At 34.2% G+C, this 18,949-nt stretch overlaps 1 protein-coding gene across 3 annotated transcripts; it reads left to right on the top strand.

Moving 5' to 3' along the window:
• Positions 1 to 5,952: 5,952 nt before the first annotated feature.
• LOC142553767 (uncharacterized) lies at positions 5,953 to 15,839 on the top strand. Of its 3 annotated transcripts, none has more exons than XM_075664256.1 (9): positions 5,953 to 6,155; positions 6,265 to 6,903; positions 6,989 to 7,077; positions 12,574 to 12,924; positions 13,012 to 13,308; positions 13,395 to 13,637; positions 13,714 to 13,935; positions 14,707 to 15,268; positions 15,352 to 15,839. In XM_075664256.1, exons 1-9 carry the CDS (start codon positions 6,026 to 6,028, stop codon positions 15,588 to 15,590), a joined length of 2,772 nt encoding a protein of 923 aa, XP_075520371.1. In that variant the 5' UTR covers positions 5,953 to 6,025; the 3' UTR covers positions 15,591 to 15,839. The 3 variants fall into 3 exon arrangements, with proteins under 3 accessions (XP_075520371.1, XP_075520370.1, XP_075520372.1); XM_075664255.1 differs by having other exon boundaries at positions 6,989 to 7,083; XM_075664257.1 differs by having other exon boundaries at positions 6,989 to 7,083; positions 15,356 to 15,517.
• Positions 15,840 to 18,949: the final 3,110 nt, after the last annotated feature.

The following is an 18,949-nucleotide window of genomic DNA, read 5'->3' as shown; positions in this document are numbered from 1 at the left end:
CTTATTACCAGTTCAAGTGGATGTGATTTTCTCCATCTGTACTCAGTATTTGTTGTATCAGCAATTTCTTCAGTTGGTAACTGAATACAGTTTTCAGTCTCAGTTGGTGCTTCGTCAACTGGTATTTGAATGTTATCATTATGCTTTATCAACTGATCATCAGCAACGACTTCCTGCACATCTGATCGGTCCAGTACTTCTGGTTCAGGTGTTTGAAGTATGTTTTGATTGCCATGACTTTCATTTTTGTCATCATCTTCCAAACTGATATATGTAAATCGATCAACTAGCTCAACTTGATCAGTTGGCTTATCAGTTAGTTCAGTTTCATCGAAATCAACATGAGCAGATTCTTCAACATTTAGTGTTTTCTTGTTGAAGACTCTATAAGCTATACTAACTGATGAGTATCCAAGAAATATTCCTTCTGCAGATTTAGCGTCAAACGCTTTTAAATAATTTTTACCATTATCAAGAATAAAACATCTGCAGCCGAATATTTTGAAATAAGTAATTATACTTTTTCTTCCATGTCAGATCTCATATGGTGTTTTCATATGATTCTTATTAATCATTGATCTGTTCTGAGTGTAACACGCAGTGTTTACTGCCTCTGCCCAAAATCTTTGAGAAATACCAGAATCAGCAAGCATTGTTCTAGCAGCTTCTTTAAGAGTCCGATTTCTTCTCTCAGCTACACCATTTTGCTGAGGAGTTCTGGCTGCTGAGAGCTCGTGCTTAATTCCAGCATTTTCTAGGAAATTTGAAAGAGTTTGATTGATGAATTCAGTGCCTCGATCAGATCTGATTCGATCACTTCCAACTGATTTTTCATTTAAAAGTCTTTTGAAGAGCTTTATTAGTTGCGAAGCAGTATGGTCTTTAGATTTGAGAAAAATAACCCAAGTAAATCTTGAAAAATCATCTACGACTACCAAGGTGTATTTCATTCCTTCTAAGCTCATGACTGGTATAGGACCAAAGAGATCCATGTGCAATAGTTATAAGCATCGGGATGAAGATTTACAGCCCTTGTTTTTAAAAGAGGGTCGTACTTGTTTACCATACTGACATGCTGAGCAAAGTTTTTCTTTTGAAAAGTCTATTTTGGGCAAACCAGTTACAAGTTCATGTTTACTCAGATGGGCAATGGATTTGAGGTTTAAATGATTTAGTCTCTTATGCCACAACCAGTTTTTAGATGATTTGGAAGCAATAAAACAAACTGGTGCATAAGTTTGATCATTCCAACTGACTTTATATGTGTTTCCACAACGTTTCCCAGTTAGTATGATTTTATCAGTTGAAGTTTTGACTGAACATGAGTTTTTGTCAAATTGTACTGAGAATCCACTGTCGCATAACTGACTGATGCTAATCAAGTTATACTTTAGGTTTTCTACTAATAGAACATCTTTAAAAGTAAAGTTACCATGGATAAGCTTACCCTTACCCACAGTTCTACCTTTGGAATTGTCCCCGAAACTGATGTTTGGACCATTGTATTTGATCGGTTGAGATAACACACTTGCATCTCCTGTCATATGTCGCGAACATCCACTGTCCAAATACCATATTGAGTTCTTGTTTGTACATGTTACCTGCAATCACATACGTAATATAACTTGGTACCCATATCTATTTGGGTCCTGAGCTGATTAGTCCCTTAGGAACCCACACTTGGATTAGTCTGACAGACTTTCCAGTAGCTGTATTCCAAATGGTTTTTCTCGGCTTTTGTGTGCTTGGTGTGTAGTGTACAGATGATACAATATGTGTTTTAGCTTTATTCAACTGATTGTTCAGTCTATATCTCTTCTGAACTGGCTTGCAGTTATAGTAATTGAAATAGCAATTCGAATAGTTCTTGTGAAACCTCTTTGATGACTGACTTTGTGAATCAGTTGAGAATTTTTGACTATAACCAATCTCATATCTTCTAGCCTTATTCATATTCTTAGTAGGTTGCTCAATCAGTTTAGTAGGCTCAATTTGTTCTTGTACCACTGCTGTTTTGACAAAGTGAATGTATTTCCCTTTGTCTATATTTAGCTTTGGTTGAGTATCATTTGGATACATTTCTCCTTGAGTGTTGAACCCTATACCAGTTTTATCATAAACTGATTGCTTGACACTTTGGAGAGCCTACACTTAGTTTCAAAAAGGTTGGTTTGTGAATTCTGCATCTCATTCAGTACAGTAGATGACTTGTTCCAAGACTGAATGAGCTCAGTCTGTTTTGATTTTTCAAGAATCAACTTCTGGATTAATGACTGATTTTTGTTTCTCTCTGTTTTTAACTCAGCAATTTCCCTTTTTAGACTCAACCCATCAACTGATTCATCAGTTTTGGTTTTATTGTCTGTGGGATCAGTTTGCTTTGGTTTGATTTTTTCAAATGATGATGCAAGTTTTTGATACTCATTTACCATGTCATGTAGTGTTAGAATGAGTTCTTCTCGTGTGAAATCAGTTGAGCTGAAATCAAATACCTATTGGCTAGATGATTCTTCTTCTGCATCATTAGCCATCAAGCACTTGACTTCCTCATCATCACTAGAGCTGCATGAGCTTTCTGGTTCTGACTCCTCACTGTCAGTTTCTGCCCATTTAGATTTGTTTTCTTCAGCTAAGAGTACCTCATGTTTCTTTATGAAGGACTTCTTATCTTCTTTGGGTCTTCTTTTATGCTCATATGATTTCTTTCTTCTATCAGTTGAGCCTTGACTGTCCTTCTTGGGTTTAGGACAATCAGCAATAAACTGACCTGATTTGCCACAGTTGTAGCAGGCATTTGATTCATCTTTGGAGCTGTTCCTTTGATATGGCTTCATGGAAGTTTCCTTGATTCTTTCTCATGAACCTTCCAAATTTTTTGATGAACAATGACATAGCATCATTGCTCAACTGATCAGCAGATTTCTCGACTGAACTGATTTGTTCTGTTCTGACAGCAGCTAGAGCAGTTGTGGCTACAGAGGTAGATGGTTCTCCTTCTCTGGTTTGCAGCTCAAATTCATAAGCCTTTAAATCAGCAAACAGATCATGAAGTTCAATCTGGTTCAGATCTTTGGACTCCCTCATTGCCATGGTCTTGACATCTCATTCCTTGGGAAGACCTCTCATTACCTTTAGTGCAATCTCTTTGTTAGTATACACTTTTCCAAGTGCATTTAACTCATTGATGATACTGCTTACTCTTTCATCATACTCGTGCATTGATTCTCCTGCTTTCATTTTGATGTTATCAAACTTTTGAACAGCAACAGAAAGTTTATTTTCTTTGGTTTGATCATTTCCCTCACACAGCTGGATCAGCTTTTCCCAAATTTCTTTGGCTGACTTACACATCTTTATTTTTCTGAAGGTTACTTTGTCCAGCGTTTTGTACAGAATGTCTTTAGCCACATTATCAAGATTTGCTTTTCTTTTATCTTCAGTTGTCCATTCATCTCTGGGCTTTTCTATTCTTTGTGGTGCCCCTTCTGTTATGGCAACTGCTGTATTTGTTTTTAGAATCTTCATGGGTCCATCAGTTATGACATACCACATGTCATCATCTTGTGCAGCTAAATGAGCCTGCATTCTGATTTTTCCAATCATCACATTCTTCTCTGGAGAACATAGGAATTTTGTTGAACGAAGTCATGCTAGCAAGTTTATAGATCAAAAGTATTCAAGAACAAGATTCAACCGCTCTGATACCACTTGATAGAATCGATTAACGTATCAAGAGTGTTTAGAAGGGGGGGTTGAATAAACACTCACAATTAAAACTGATCTTTTCGAATTTTGAGTTCAGTTTGGTGACAAACTGATTCTCGGAATCTTGCTGGTCAATGACAATCAGTTAAACTAAATTAGTTGCGGAAAGTAACTGACTGAAAGATAGAATACAAAACTGAAATAAAATACACAAGGATTGTTTCTGGATGTTCGGAGATTTCAATTACTCCTACGTCACCCCTTCTATCTCAAGGATAGGATTTCCACTAAAAGACTTTGATCGAATACAAGATTTGTACTGACCCACTTCAGTTTGGACTTATCACTGCCAAAAACTGAAACTCTTAGTATTACAAAATGTTCTCAGTGCGTAACTGATCTTAGCACTATCGAATTTAACGATTATTACAAAGTGCTAGTGAGCTCAAATTGTAGCCTTGACTGCTACGAATAAACGAAGTAAGAGTGAGCTAAGATTTTGGCAGAGTAACAGTAAGCTTTGAATGGAGTGATCTTCTTCTTCTTCAGCTGTTCTTCTGTCATATTTATAAGCTTCCCTTCCAACGGTAACTTGAGATATATTTGAATCTTTGTATCCGTTGATTGCCACTTCATTATTTCTTGGGCATTGTTTGCTTCATTTATTGTAACGCGGCGTCTTAACTGCTTTAGCCGAAATGCGTTGTTCCAAGCTGTATTGATTGAAGTGCGGCGTTTCATATTCAGTTACAGTCTTCTATGTCTCTTTGTCGGTTGACGTGTTCCAGTTACTGGTGAGGAGAATAACTGAATTGCGTTTCAGTTGCGTAGATTAGTTTACTAGATTCAGTTGCTGAGTTCAGTTTACTCGATCAGTTGGTTCGTATTTTCAATTGGTTCATATTTTGTCAAACGCCGGAATTTAGTTTCCAACAAATTTAATAATTTTCATGTGAAAATTATAGAGATTATATTAAAATTAAAACCACTTAGAATAGTTTTTTTTATAATAGTTATTCATTTAAAAATTTAAAAAGATAGATAATGACTAAAAAAATTATTAGATATGATAGTTATAAATAAATAAAAAATTGAAACAGGTTTCCAGTATTTTTGTAATTAAATAAAATTGAACAGTTTTGTAATTTCAGTATTTTTTATTTATCAAAAAACATAGAATGACACCGAATTTATTCTCAACTTTAATAATACAGCAAGTATATATTTTGATAGAAGTAATCGCTTTAAGTTGTATTTATATTGATGAATTTTAAATATATTCAAATGTTTTTTTTAGTTTTAGGGAAACAAGAAAATTCACACTTCCATGTTTACTCAGTGTTTCATGTTAATTATGATATATTTCAAGTTCATCCAATAATTGAGACAATTGAAATTCACTCTACATTGTGTAACTAATGTGTAAATAAGTAAGTTATGAATTTAAAGTTTCATCTATTTTTTAATTATTAACAATAAAAATATAATCGAAATCAACATATTTCAGATTCATTCGTCTATTTGTAACCTTGTTTTCACTTTTTTTTTTCTTTTTTTGATACTTCCAAATTTTTTTAAAATAATAATAACAAATGCTATTTCGATAGGTTATCGGTTTGTGGTTATTTAAAACAGCAGGGGTGGAGCAACTTATTGGTAGGGGTGAGCATCCGGTCGGTTCGGTTATCGACCGAACCGAATTAACCATAACTGAACCGAACCGAAATATTTAGCCATAACCGAACCAACCAAATTAATTTTCATAACCGATGAAAATCGAACCGAATTAAAATCGGTTAATTCGGTCGGTGACCGAATTAACCGATTAGTTTTTTTAAAAAAAAATTGTGACTTAACTTTAATTATATATGTAATTTTTCTTAAATACTACAATCTATACAAGTGCATAAAAATATAAAATCACATACATCACAAATGTATAAGTTTTGTTTGAACACAATTAATACATATTATATCGATTTTAAAATTTAAAATTAAAAAATATATAGAATTTTATAAATAATAAAAATTTATTGAATAATAATATTTATTATATCGATTAATTAGGTTAACCGATTTCAAAATTTTAAAAACCGTAACCTAACCGAATTAACCGAATTTTTTACATCTGGAAACCGAATTTTCGAAATAACCAAACTGAATTTTCGAATTAACTCGATTCGTTGATTAATTCGGTTTAACCGAAATTTTGCTCACCCACGATGCTTGTTGGTGTTTAATGATACATTTGCGCGGGAAAAAAAAGACAGGAATAGTAGAGGCGCCGAACTGCCGATTATTGCCGCCGGTTTCTTCGAGAATGAAAGAGAATGAAGAGATGGAATTCCCAGCATTTCCGTATGAACCCTACTCTATTCAACTGGATTTCATGAAATTCCTTTACCAATCCCTCGACAGAGGCGGCATTTCCATGCTCGAAAGCCCCACAGGTGTCTTTTGCTCGTCTCCTTGCATGATTATAACGTTTTACTCTTTCGATGTTTTTCTCCGTTTTTATTTTGGTTTAGTGGTTGTTTGGATTTTGATTGAGCTGTATAGGGACTGGGAAAACGCTAAGCATGATCTGCAGTTCGCTGCAATGGCTTGTTGATAGAAAGAATCTGGACGATTCTAAATGTAATGAGATTGAGGAACTGGGTGATGGAACTGGTGTGGATAATGATGAACCTGATTGGATGAGAACTTTTGTTCCAAATAAAGAAGTTGATCCACCATTAAGTGATAATCTGAAAGGAAATAGAAAAAATGGGGTGTGTTTAAATGGGAAGCGGATTAAAAGGAACAATAAAGAATTTACCAGGGATATATTTAATCCTGGTGAAGCAGATGAAGTGGAGGGAAACAACAGTATCAAGGAGGTGACAATTTGTAATACAAAAGGTGAAGTTGACGAAGTGGATGAGGCAGAGTTTTTGTTGCAAGAATATGATAGTGGAAGAGAAGATGGTGGAATATTAAAAAGAACAAACAGCGAGGTAGATGTTTTGTCAAGTGAGGATGAAGAGGAGGCAAATGGACTGGGTCAGGAGGAAGAGGTGACAAGAATGAAGATTTATTTCTGTAGTCGGACACATTCACAGCTTTCACAGTTCATCTCAGAGTTGAGAAAGACCAAATTTGCCAGCGAGTTGAAGGTTGTTTGCTTGGGTTCTAGGAAGAATTTATGCATTAATGAAGGTAGGAGAATCAATTATCTAATTGTTATTGAGTTGGATAGCATACATGGCTGTAGAATGTAATGGTTATTGAACTTTACTTTCAGAGGTGCTGAAGTTAGGGAACTCTACTCGCATAAATGAGAGGTGCTCGGAGCTCCAAAAAATGAAGAAGGATGAAGCTTCTAAAATGAAGGTACAGGTAACCTCGACTTAACCGTTATTCTCTGCATTGGATTGTATGCAAAATTTCTTATGATTGAATTGTTTTCTTTTTCACTTGATATTGGTTCAATTGTTCTTTTATGTTCGTTGAAGAGATAAGAGTCGTATTTTTCTCATGACACAATGGCTTTATTATGTAGTATCATTTGCATTTTTGGAATATTTTTAATGTCTGTCACAAAATACGGCAAAGGTTCATAACAAAGGTAATTACGCTTTTGGTGCCATATATTTTTTAAGTACACATCATAATAATCTGTGCAATTGCATATCATCTCAATTACGCAATATGTTACGCGCAATGAGAACAGCTTGGAGAGTTGCCTTTTTTGTGATATGCTCTATTTAGAATTTCTTGAGCATAAACCTGTCAGGTATAGTCACAAATAGCTGACCTGAAGCACTTTCCTAGAGTAAGTGTATACTTCAGGCTGAAAAAGTTTATATTCCAGGCCATATTTACATCCACCGTTGAGAATTAATCCAGTTTTGGAACATATTTTCCTTGGCAGACCTAACACTGTCTGAAACCTGTTTTTAAAATGTTTTTGGTTGTATCTTGGAAAAGCACTAACTTTCTAATAACTATGGGGATTGTTGACTTGTTTGCATATTGTAACCCAATATGAAGGCAAATATGAAGGAAGAATAAATTTCAGTATGTTTTATTCATTAGTCATATAACAGATATATACAGACTTTTAGTCTAACATATATATACAGACTTTTAGTCTTATGTTAGGAAAGTAGACTAATCAAATCCCTACAATCAAGGTAAATCACTAATCAAACCCAAACAATCAAGGTAAATCATATCTACATATTTCTTATTTCTATATACAATCTATAAGATTCATTCAAGCTGGATCATAGACATTGATCATGACTAGTTTGTTACAAGATAATCGACCCGAACTCCATTTAAAGCTTTTGTGAAGATCTCTCTCAGTTATTCTAGTGTCTTCGCATACCATGTAGTGATCAAACCTAGCGGAATCATTTCACGAGCGAATTGACAATCGATTTCAATATGCTTCGTTCGTTCATGAAATATGGGATTGGAAGCGATATGTAGAGCTGCTTGGTTATCACACCACAATTTTGCAGGTATTGAGGTTTTAAGACCTACTTCGGTCAGAAGCTGAAATATCTACATTATCTAACATACAGCTTTCGCCATAGCTCTATGTTCTGATTCTGCACTCGATCGTGAGACCACATTTTGCTTCTCACTTTTCCGTGAAACTAGATTTCCCTCAATAAAGACACAATAACAAGATGTAGATTTTCGATCATCCTTGCATCATGCCTAGTTAGAATATGAAAAACACTCAACCTTAGTATGACCATGATTGTTATACAAGATACCTCGTCCAGGTGATCGTTTCAAATAACATAAATTAGTTCGAACTTCGACAGCTGCCCAATGATTAACTGTTGGAGAAGCCATATATTGACTCACAAAGCTGACTGAATATGCGGTATTTGGACGATTCATAATGAGATAATTTAACTTTCCAACCAATTTTCTATACCTCTCAGGATTCTCAATAATTCACCATCTTTTGTGATCTGCAAATTAGGAATCATTGGAGTACTATATGGTTTAGCCTCCAATTTTCCTGTTTCAGACAATAAGTCAAGTACATATTTTCCTTTGGCATAAGAAGATTAATTTCTTACTTTTTGTTAGCTCAACACCCAAGAAATATTTTAAAATCCCTAAATCCTTTGTATGAAACAGGCTGTGATGAAAGGATTTAAGAGATGAAATACCTGCAATATCATTTCCAATAATGAAAATATCGTCCACATATACAACCAACAAAATTATACCCACTGCAAATTGTTTTGTAGAACACAAAATGATCGACTTGGTTTTCTCCGTTCCAAACTGCTCAACTACCTCGCTAAATTTGCCAAACCAGGCCCGAGGGCTTTGTTTCAAACCATATAAGGATTTTCGAAGGCGACACACTTTCCCATACTCCCCGTGAGCAACAAAGCCGGGTGGTGGCTCCATATAGACTTCCTCTTTAAGGTCACCATGAAGAAATTTTTTTTTGATGTCTAACTGATGTAATGGCCAATTATGAGTGGCTGCCATAGAAATAAATAACCTGACTGAAGTAAGTTTAGCAACAGGAGAGCACATATAAGCATAATCCACACCATAAGTTTGGGCATAGCCTTTAGCAACAAAGGCGGGCTTTCAATCTAACAATAGACCCATCAGGATTGACCTTAACAGTAAACACACATTTGCATCCTATTGGTGTTTTCTTACAGGTAATATGGTCATAGCCCAAGCACCCTTGTCACCCAAAGCATTCATCTCTTCAATCATAGCATTATGCCATCCTAGATGAGATAGATCTTCATTAACAGTCTTAGGAGGAGATATAAAATCGAGAGATGCAATAAACGAGCATGAAGATAATGATAAGTGGTTATAAGACACAAAAGAAGACATTGGATGGGTACATTGACGTGTACCTTTGCAAAGTGCAATTGTTAGATCATTGATCTATCGACGAACAAGCTGGTCCCGCACATGGGTTAGGAGGAAGACGTCGCCGAGAATAAATCTGTTGTATGAGAGGCTTAACAATAACAAATTCTGTAAGATCGGAAATAGAGGATGTGACAGTAAAGATTAACAAATCATCATCCCCCTTGACCAGGGCGATCTATAAATGGAAATAAAGATGTGGTTTCAAGAAAAGTAAAATCAGCGGACACCAAATTTTGCTAAGATTAGGACAGTAACATCTATATCCTCTTGGAACCCTATAATACCCAAGAAAAACACACTTTAGAGATTTGGGATCAAGTTTTGTGACGTAAGGACGAATATCCCGAACAAAGCAAGTACAACCAGATGTTCTAGGTTCAACATGAAACAATGGTTTAGTTGGAAAGAGAACATGGTAAAGAGACTTACAATAAAGAACAGGCGATGGCATACGATTAATTAGAAAACTGGTTGTGGAAATTGCATCCACCCAAACCGTTTAGGATTTGGAATAACAAAGCTCTTGCATTTTCGAGAAGATGTATTCTTTCTCTCCGCAACCTCATTTTGAGAGGGTGTGTCTACACAAGAGGCTTGATGAAAAATGCCATGTTGAGTCATGTAAGTTTGAAAAGACTTTGATAAGTAGTCCTTGGCATTTTCACTTCGCAATATTTGTATAGGAATATGAAATTGAGTTTGAATCTCTACGTAAAGGGCAGAGAAATTAAAGAATAACTCAAAACGAGTCTTCATTAAATATAACCATGTCATACAAGAATAATCGTCAACAAAAATAACAAAATATTTAAACCCGCTTTTAGACATAACAAGAAAAGGCCCCCAAACATATGAGTGAACTAATTCAAAAGGAGTGTTAGCTCATTTATTGATTCTTGGGTTGGAACTAAGATTATGGTGTTTAGCAAACTGACAAGAATCACAATCTAATGAGGATAGTCTATAAAATTGTGGACAAAGTTTCTTCAACATTGGGAGAAAATGATGACCCAACTGACAATGAGCTTCGAATGGGATGGTTATTCAAGAACAGGTCCTGGACTTCCGAACTTGTGGATCAAGAATGTAGAGGCTCCCATACTCATGTCCTTTACCAATAATCTTCATAAACGGTAGTTTGGAAAGAATGAGACACAACAGTTAAGAGCACAGGTGAGTTTGCTCACAAAAATTAAATTATACGACAATTGAGGTAAGATTAAAACAGAGTGTAAGGGAATTGAAGGAGTGGGAGTAATTGTGCCAAACCCTATAACATCAGAGGTTGACCCATCTCCTAAAGTAATTGTAGAAATAGAGGTATGTGACTGAAATGCAGAGACTAATTTAGAATTACATGTCATATGATCTGTGGCACCAGAATCAATGACCAACTTGGTGGATGAGGAAACAAGACATGTATTTGGTTTACCTGACTCAATGATGGTAGTAATTGGTGAAGATTTTAATGATTCTTGGTATTGAGAGAATTTGGCATATTCATCAACGAACATCGTGACTGAAGTGTCATTGGTAGATGTAATGTATGCTGACTATGTTTTCTTATTCCGCAATTTCCTGTGATAATGTTTCATATGGCTTGGCTCATGACAATTGTGTCAACAGTACCTCCGAATTCCTGTCCTAGAGTGTCAAGAATTTCGTCATAGTTGCTTGTCCCTACTCCTTTTTCCACCACTTTTGTCTTGTTGTCTTCCAGATTTCTTCCAGATTCAAATATGTTATTTCATACAACTAAAACATTATTAAATTTAACAGGTGGAGAATTATCTGTACGCAACACCTTACTAAATGTTTCTCGCAGAGATGAAATCTGAGAACTAGAGGCAATATGATATTTAACATTTTCAAATTCATGAGAAAGCCTAGCCAAAAAACTCATTATTGTCATTTTCTCCCGTTGAGTTTGTTGTACTTTCACATCAGGGCTGAATGACAATAACATGTTAAGTTCTTTATAAGTCCTTTTATACTCCATGAAACAGGTTGTAAGAGACCTATCTTGTTTTTCTGCACGATAAAAGGCTTTGCACCTCATAATGCTTGAAATTTTCATCTTTCCACAATACAAGAAATCTAGATATTCCATCAGTTCTTTAACAAATTCACAGTGATTAATCAGACCAATTGCCTCACCGCCAATGAAATTTCGTATTAACCACGTTTGTTTTGACTCATCTGTAGATGGGTTGTTAGGCTATTCATATCAATGCTCCGCAGAAAAAGACGAACTATCTTACTCCAATCAAGATAATTAGAGTAATTTAGTTTGTGTTCCATGAATTTTGAGAACACAGAACAATGTTAGACACCACTACAGATTTCTTCTCAGTCATATCACTAAAAGGCAGTAAGAACAAAGGAAACGGACGATTAAATCTGAAATATCAAAAAAACTTTGAACCTGATGCCCAAAAAGTCCCACACCTGAACAGATGCTGACTCAACCACGTATATGGGAGTAGTATATGGAGCAAGGCGAGTGGAATAGTGAAACCTGAAGAGATTTCCGGTGATAGACGTACCTTGACATGCCGACGACGTAGGACCCGAATTTGGGCGATGGCAGATCACAAAGCAGAGCTTCTTCCTATGCCGACGGTGAGAACAAATTGTCAATAAAATGAGTGACTGGATTTCCGTACCTCCCGCTATTTGTTTGTGCTCTCTGATACCATGTAAAAAAATATGAAGGCAAATAAAGAGGAAAAATACATTTCAATATGTCTTATTCATTGATCATATGCACATATATTATATATGAACTTTCTCGTATGTTAGAAAAGTAACTAATTAAATCCCTAAATCATATCTACATATTTCCCATTTCTATATACAATCTATAACACATATCAAACAATATCTGAGAAATGGAGTTGTACAAGTGAATAATAATAATTTCTTGATTGAAGTTGTTCTACTGATAATCAGAAGCTGGGAGCTGAAAAAGGGGTTCGTTGCAAAAAGGCGTCTTCTGGGTGTCCAATGCTGAGAAGACGTACAACTGAGGAGTTTAAAAATGTAGTTATTCAACAGGAACCTCTGGATATTGAGGATCTTGTTCATATTGGACTCAACATAGGAAGTTGCCCTTATTATGGTTCGAGAAAAATTATGCCTACAGCTGATCTTGTGGTTCTTCCTTACCAATCTCTTCTTTCAAAATCATCACGTGAATCATTGGGTTTAAGTTTGAAGAATAGCGTCGTTATCATAGATGAAGCTCATAATCTGGCAGACACTCTCATAAGTATGTATGATGCCAAAATTACTTTGCACCAGGTAAATTAGTAATTTTAAATTTTGCTGTTATTACTCTAAATGTTACAGAAGTTCAAGGTCTAAGCATAAGTTTCCTCTCCTCCTCAGTTGACCCATTTGAGGGTTCTCTTGGACGGCTATTTCAAACGATTTTGCAATCTCCTAGGACCCGGGAACAGAAGATATATTCAGATATTGATGGTTCTTACTCGGGCATTTTCAAGAGTATTATGTGACGATATAAAGGTTGTTAACAATGTCCATGTTTTGTCTAATATCGAGGACCGTGAAGGGGCTTTTGATTCTTCAATGGCTATGAATGAATTTCTGTTTGCTTTAAACATTGACAACATAAACCTGGTCAAACTGTTGCGATATATTAAAGAGAGCAACATAATTTACAAGGTGATGCCTTTATTATTCCTCCATCAATATTTGTCTTTTTGTCGCATGTGATGTTCTGAACTTTGAAATATTTCTTGTTCTCTCAGGTCAGTGGATATGGAGATAAAATATCCTTCTATCAAAAAGGTGCTACAGTTACTGATGGGGAAGCAATTAGTGCAGACAGTGCAATATCCGGGTTTAGAGCATTAGCGGACATGCTATTCTCTTTGACAAATAATGACAGTGATGGAAAAGTGATAATCTCTAGACAGAGGCTGACATGCAATGGGCAAGAAGGAGGTTATATCAAGTATGTGATGCTCACAGGGGAGAGAATATTTTCTCAGGTTTGCCAGGTTTTTTCTGTGTTGCATTCTAATATGCTTCTAGTTCAATTTTCATCCATGCGGTTATTAATTATAGGTTGTTGATCAAGCTCAAGCTGTCATTTTGGCTGGAGGAACATTGCAACCTATTGAGGAGACAAAGGAAAGACTTTTTCCTTCGCTGCCACGAGATCAGTTGCGGTTCTTTTCATGTGGTCATATAATTCCACCGGAGAATATTTTACCTATTGCTGTTAAGCAAGGGCCTTCTGGCCAGCCACTTGATTTTAGCTTCAAATGCAGAAGCTCACCGACCATGGTGAGAAATCTAGAATGCTTTATCCTTCATTTCCTCAGATTGCTACGAAGTTACTAATTAAACCAAACACACCAGCAGCATTGTTTTACACTAAAAAATAAGATGAACAACAGGACAAATGGGTTTTTCTGCTGCTTATTTCATACATCAAAATAAAAAATCGCAGAAGGTAATATTAATTGTTCTGGAAATGGTGATCACAAATAGCTAAATCCAATGTTACGGATGTCCAAAAGAAAAGAAACTGAAAGAAATAGAATTTTGAAATTCTTCTCTGCATGTTTTAATCTCCCCTTCCACATTTTTGGAATTCTGAAATTCTTCTCTGCGTGTTTTAAGTCGAATAGGCCTCCAGCTTGTTGGGTATCTTTTTGACACGCATTCCATGGCCCAATCAAATTCCACTAGTGGGATCTAGATCCTGTTCATCGTTTCCAACCCCCAGTATTTTCTTCCTAGGCACACTTCAAGTTCATCAAATCCTGATTCATATCATGATAATGTCATTATAATGGTAGACAAAGAAAGAGGCATGGCTAGCCTGCCTAATGCTACGGAAACAATTTTGTTTTGTCCTCATTTAATTATTTATGTTATTCACACGTGCATATACTCATGAAATTCCATCATATAGCCTCAGAATTGAATCATACTAGATCCCATTAGCGTTATAATCACATATGAGACCAACTAAAGTTTGAATGCAAATTTTGTTATTTATTCACTTCTATACTTCTGACGATTAACTACTTCCTTTTTTTTGAATCACAGATTGAGGAACTAGGTCTTCTACTAGCTAATCTAGTGACAATTGTTCCGGAAGGTGTAGTTGCATTCTTCTCGTCCTTTGACTATGAGGGCAGGGTCTATGATGCATGGAAAGCATCTGGAATCCTCTCAAGAATTATGAAGAAGAAGCGTGTTTTTAGAGAGCCCAGAAAAAATTCAGATGTTGAAGCTGTCTTGAGAGAGTACAAAGAAACTATTTATGCATTACCCAGCAGTGATCCCATAGCTTGCAATGGAGCAATTCTCCTTGCAGTTGTGGGAGGTAAGATATCCGAAGGCATCAACTTTGCTGATGGGACAGGCCGATGCATAGTAATGGTTGGATTGCCATATCCCAATCCATCAGACATTGAGTTGATAGAGAGGGTGAAGCATATTGAAGGTTTTGAGACGACAACTCCATGCAAAAATGCCAGGTCTTCTTTTTATAATGAAAGCCTTGACACGGATGTTGAGACAGGTTTTCACATCCTTAAACGGTGCAAAGGCAGAGGAAAAGATTATTATGAAAATCTTTGCATGAAAGCTGTAAATCAATCAATTGGTTAGTTGCATCATAAAATTTGTGATCGCATGTTAGTTCATGTTACTAATTTTGATTTGTTCACTGTGATTCCTATGTTTTAGGCAGAGCTATTCGGCATGTAAATGACTATGCAGCAATCTTATTGGTGGATGCACGTTATGCCTCAGATTCCAACCAAAGAAACTTTGCACACTCGACTGAGAAGCTAGCACAATGGATAAAAAGCCATCTCATTACCAGAACCAAGAACTATGGAGAAGTTCACAAGCTGCTGCACCAGTTCTTCAGATTCCATAAAAACAAGGTAGCAACTAGCAAAGAGTTTAATGGCAAAAGCTGAATCTTAACAAAAAGGGTATTACAAAGGCATCTTCCGTACTACGTTTATTCAAAATATACCGATTATTTACTTATGAACAGTTAAAATTAGGTTCACTCATTAGTGAAGATAGGCATGAACTAATGTTAGATACTCGCCAATTAAGGTCATTGTATGCTGTGTAAAAGTGACTCCACTGAGTTAAAATGGCCCTTATTTTAGTTTGAACAATATTAGTTCATTGCATGTATTTATTCAATCCTTCTCAATTACTTGATGTACTAATTATATATTTAATATTTATCTTATTATTGGGAAGGCGATGTAGTCAAGATATATATTAGCATAATATATCTTCTTAAAAACCCGAGGATCCAAACAACTTTCCCATATAAATATTAAACACTCCATCCCATTGAACATGTATGTTTATATGTTATTTCAAATATATTAAGAATATCATTATATGATATATCTGTTAAGAAGTAAGATCCAAACAAATTTCTCAAAAATGTTACTCCATCTCAATATATAGGTTTTTTTTTCACGTAGATTAAGTTATATCATATGAAAAGTCAATTATACAAACAAATTTTATTTTTTATCTTTATCTAATGGGAGTCATCTCCAACCACAAAATCTATTTTGATGCAAATTTTAAACTAAAATAGTGCGATTTCTGCAACAAATACAACAATTATCTCCAACTCATTTACTTCAAATCTTACACCAAAAAGTATATTCTCAAAATATTCTTTTTATTTTACATATATTAATTATTATATTTTATTTAATATATTTTAAATTATGACTAATGCTTTATTATTAATAAATTTAAATAATAATATTTAAGTTTATAATTTAATTATATAACATAAATTAATCAATATATAATGTATCTCAATTATGTCTTTCAAGTTGCATTTGTATTTCGATTATCCTTTTGAATTTAGTTATGAATTGTATTGTTATATTAAGTTTTTGTATTTATATTAAATTATATTAATTAAAAATCATAAAAAAATTAGTTTTTAAATAATACAATTAAAGTAAATAAATAAATATTTTAAAAATGAACCATTATTATTTTATAATTTTTATGATTAAATAACTAATTATTCAAATAATAAATCAATATTATACTATTATTTAAATAATATTTATAATAAATATAAATAAAAAGAATCAAAAATAATTTTTAAAAAAATAGAAAACCCCTGTGCCAAATTGGCGCAGAGGAAGGGGCTGCGCTATTTTACCCAATCAAAAATGCACCCAAATGGTGTTTGGCCTGAGTGTTTTAAAATATATAAAAACATTGTTGAATTATCTAATATATTTTATAGCGTGTATATATTAGTAAAAGAATAGAAGAAATAGTTATCAAATCATTATATTTTTTAGACAGATGAGAAATAGTATGATTTTCTATAATTCCTTCCTCATTGGTAAACACTCAACAAGCATCAATATTATTTGCAAGAAATTAAATATATAGATGTATAAGCAATAAAATATGAAATGAAGATACTAAACAATAATCATAGGTGTCCAATTGGACTCAAATGGCAGCATTCTCTAGCCTATGGCCCCCAAGTTCTTCCATTCAGTAATTTTAAGCCCCAATTGGTCAAAAATGAGGTTTTTTTAAGGTCATCTCCAACTCATAAATCTATTTTGGTGCAGTTTTTGCACCAAAATAGTGCAGTTTCTGCACCAAATATAACATTCATCTCCAATCAATTTATTTCAAATCTTACACTAAAAAGTATATTCCTAGAATATTCTTTTTGTTTACTATTTATTTATAAATTTAACAATATAATTATAATTAATGTTAACATTAGTATTATAATTATAATTTTATTTTTATTAATAGCTAAATTTATTTATTTGATTCCTATATATATTAACTCTAATATTTATAATACGAATTAATACAAATGCTTCATTATTAAAATTGACATAATTTTAATACAGATAATTTATTTTTAGAACTTAATATGAATCCAAATTCAAACATCTGAACAACTATATTCCTCCCACAAATTATCAATTAAAGTATTTCGTAGTGCATAGTGACCGACTATTTCGGTTGGGAAAAAATTCTAGCAAGCGGACTAGATCAAGTTATATTAAATGACGACAAGTCCAAGTATCGATCCCACAGAGACTATTATTTAAATACTAAAATCTAAATTATTCAATTTAATCTAGGCAAACGATAATAAGTGAATTGGTGAGAATTTAAACTAGTAAAATTAAATTAAAATATGCTAAGTTAATAACTGAGATCGAATTTTCAGAACAGATTTTAAACTTGGGAAATTTTCAATTTCAACCAAATGACCGGGAACACACAACGGTCCAAACTTTGATTATTATCATGCACTGGAATTAAATAACCACAGATTATTCGATGCCACGATGAAATTCCCTGAATTAGTTATAAATATATTTCTAGAATTTATAATCCTATTTTCGTTTAACAGTCCAATTATTTCTAATTGAATTTAATCAAACAAAAACGCATTATCCAACGATGGAATTACAGCTGTCGCCTAAAATCGCACATTGAAAATCGAATACTATTTCTAGTCGATTTAACCGTGTGTTGATTAATATTTTTGAAGCTAAATTTAATCTAGTCTATTTCGAGTCAAGATCAAACAACAAACATGCAAATAATTGGACCAGATTAAGAACACGAAAATTACGCAAACATTAATCAATAACATAAATTAATTCGTAAATCTAATGATCCAGTGAATGAACAACATCAAAAGTTTGTCCCTATCGTGGTCCCGATCACAAGAAAACTACTCCATAAATTCAAAACTAGAACCAAATCTGTAAGGTCCTGAAATTAATTATCCTGTAATTTTGGCATAATTAGAATAATTATTGAGTTGTAAATTAAAATAATTATTTATGTCAAATAAATTTTGTAGGTGTGTTAAAAATATGTATTTTAGAATATCGGAAGAATTTAACGATATAAAATACATATAGAGTTTAAATAACACACGGGAGCAAGATTAATGCAAATCGAGATAAAGGGGACATGAATACTACATTATATACATATACATACACACATGACTTATTTTATTGGAGAGAGAAAGAAGAATGCCATTTTCCCAAACCATTCCCGTAGCTTTCCTTTTCTTTTTCTTCAAAATTTTCGTCACTTTCAGCACCTTTCATTTTGGAGAGGTCATAACTTTACCGTCCGGCGTCGAAATCACAAACGGTTTGAGGGGTTTTCTTCCTTACATCAGTAGCTTCGTTTTGAACCATGAATCGCCACTTTTGATGCTCGTTTAACCCCAAATCGAGGCTTGTTCGTGGCTGCTGAAATTGACTCGGTTTAGGTGAGA

Source organism: Primulina tabacum, chromosome 8, assembly GCF_025594145.1.
Source record: "Primulina tabacum isolate GXHZ01 chromosome 8, ASM2559414v2, whole genome shotgun sequence".
Lineage (NCBI taxonomy): Eukaryota > Viridiplantae > Streptophyta > Magnoliopsida > Lamiales > Gesneriaceae > Primulina > Primulina tabacum.
The sequence above is the reverse complement of the archived record's forward strand: the minus strand, read 5'-3'. Positions and strand labels throughout refer to the sequence as shown.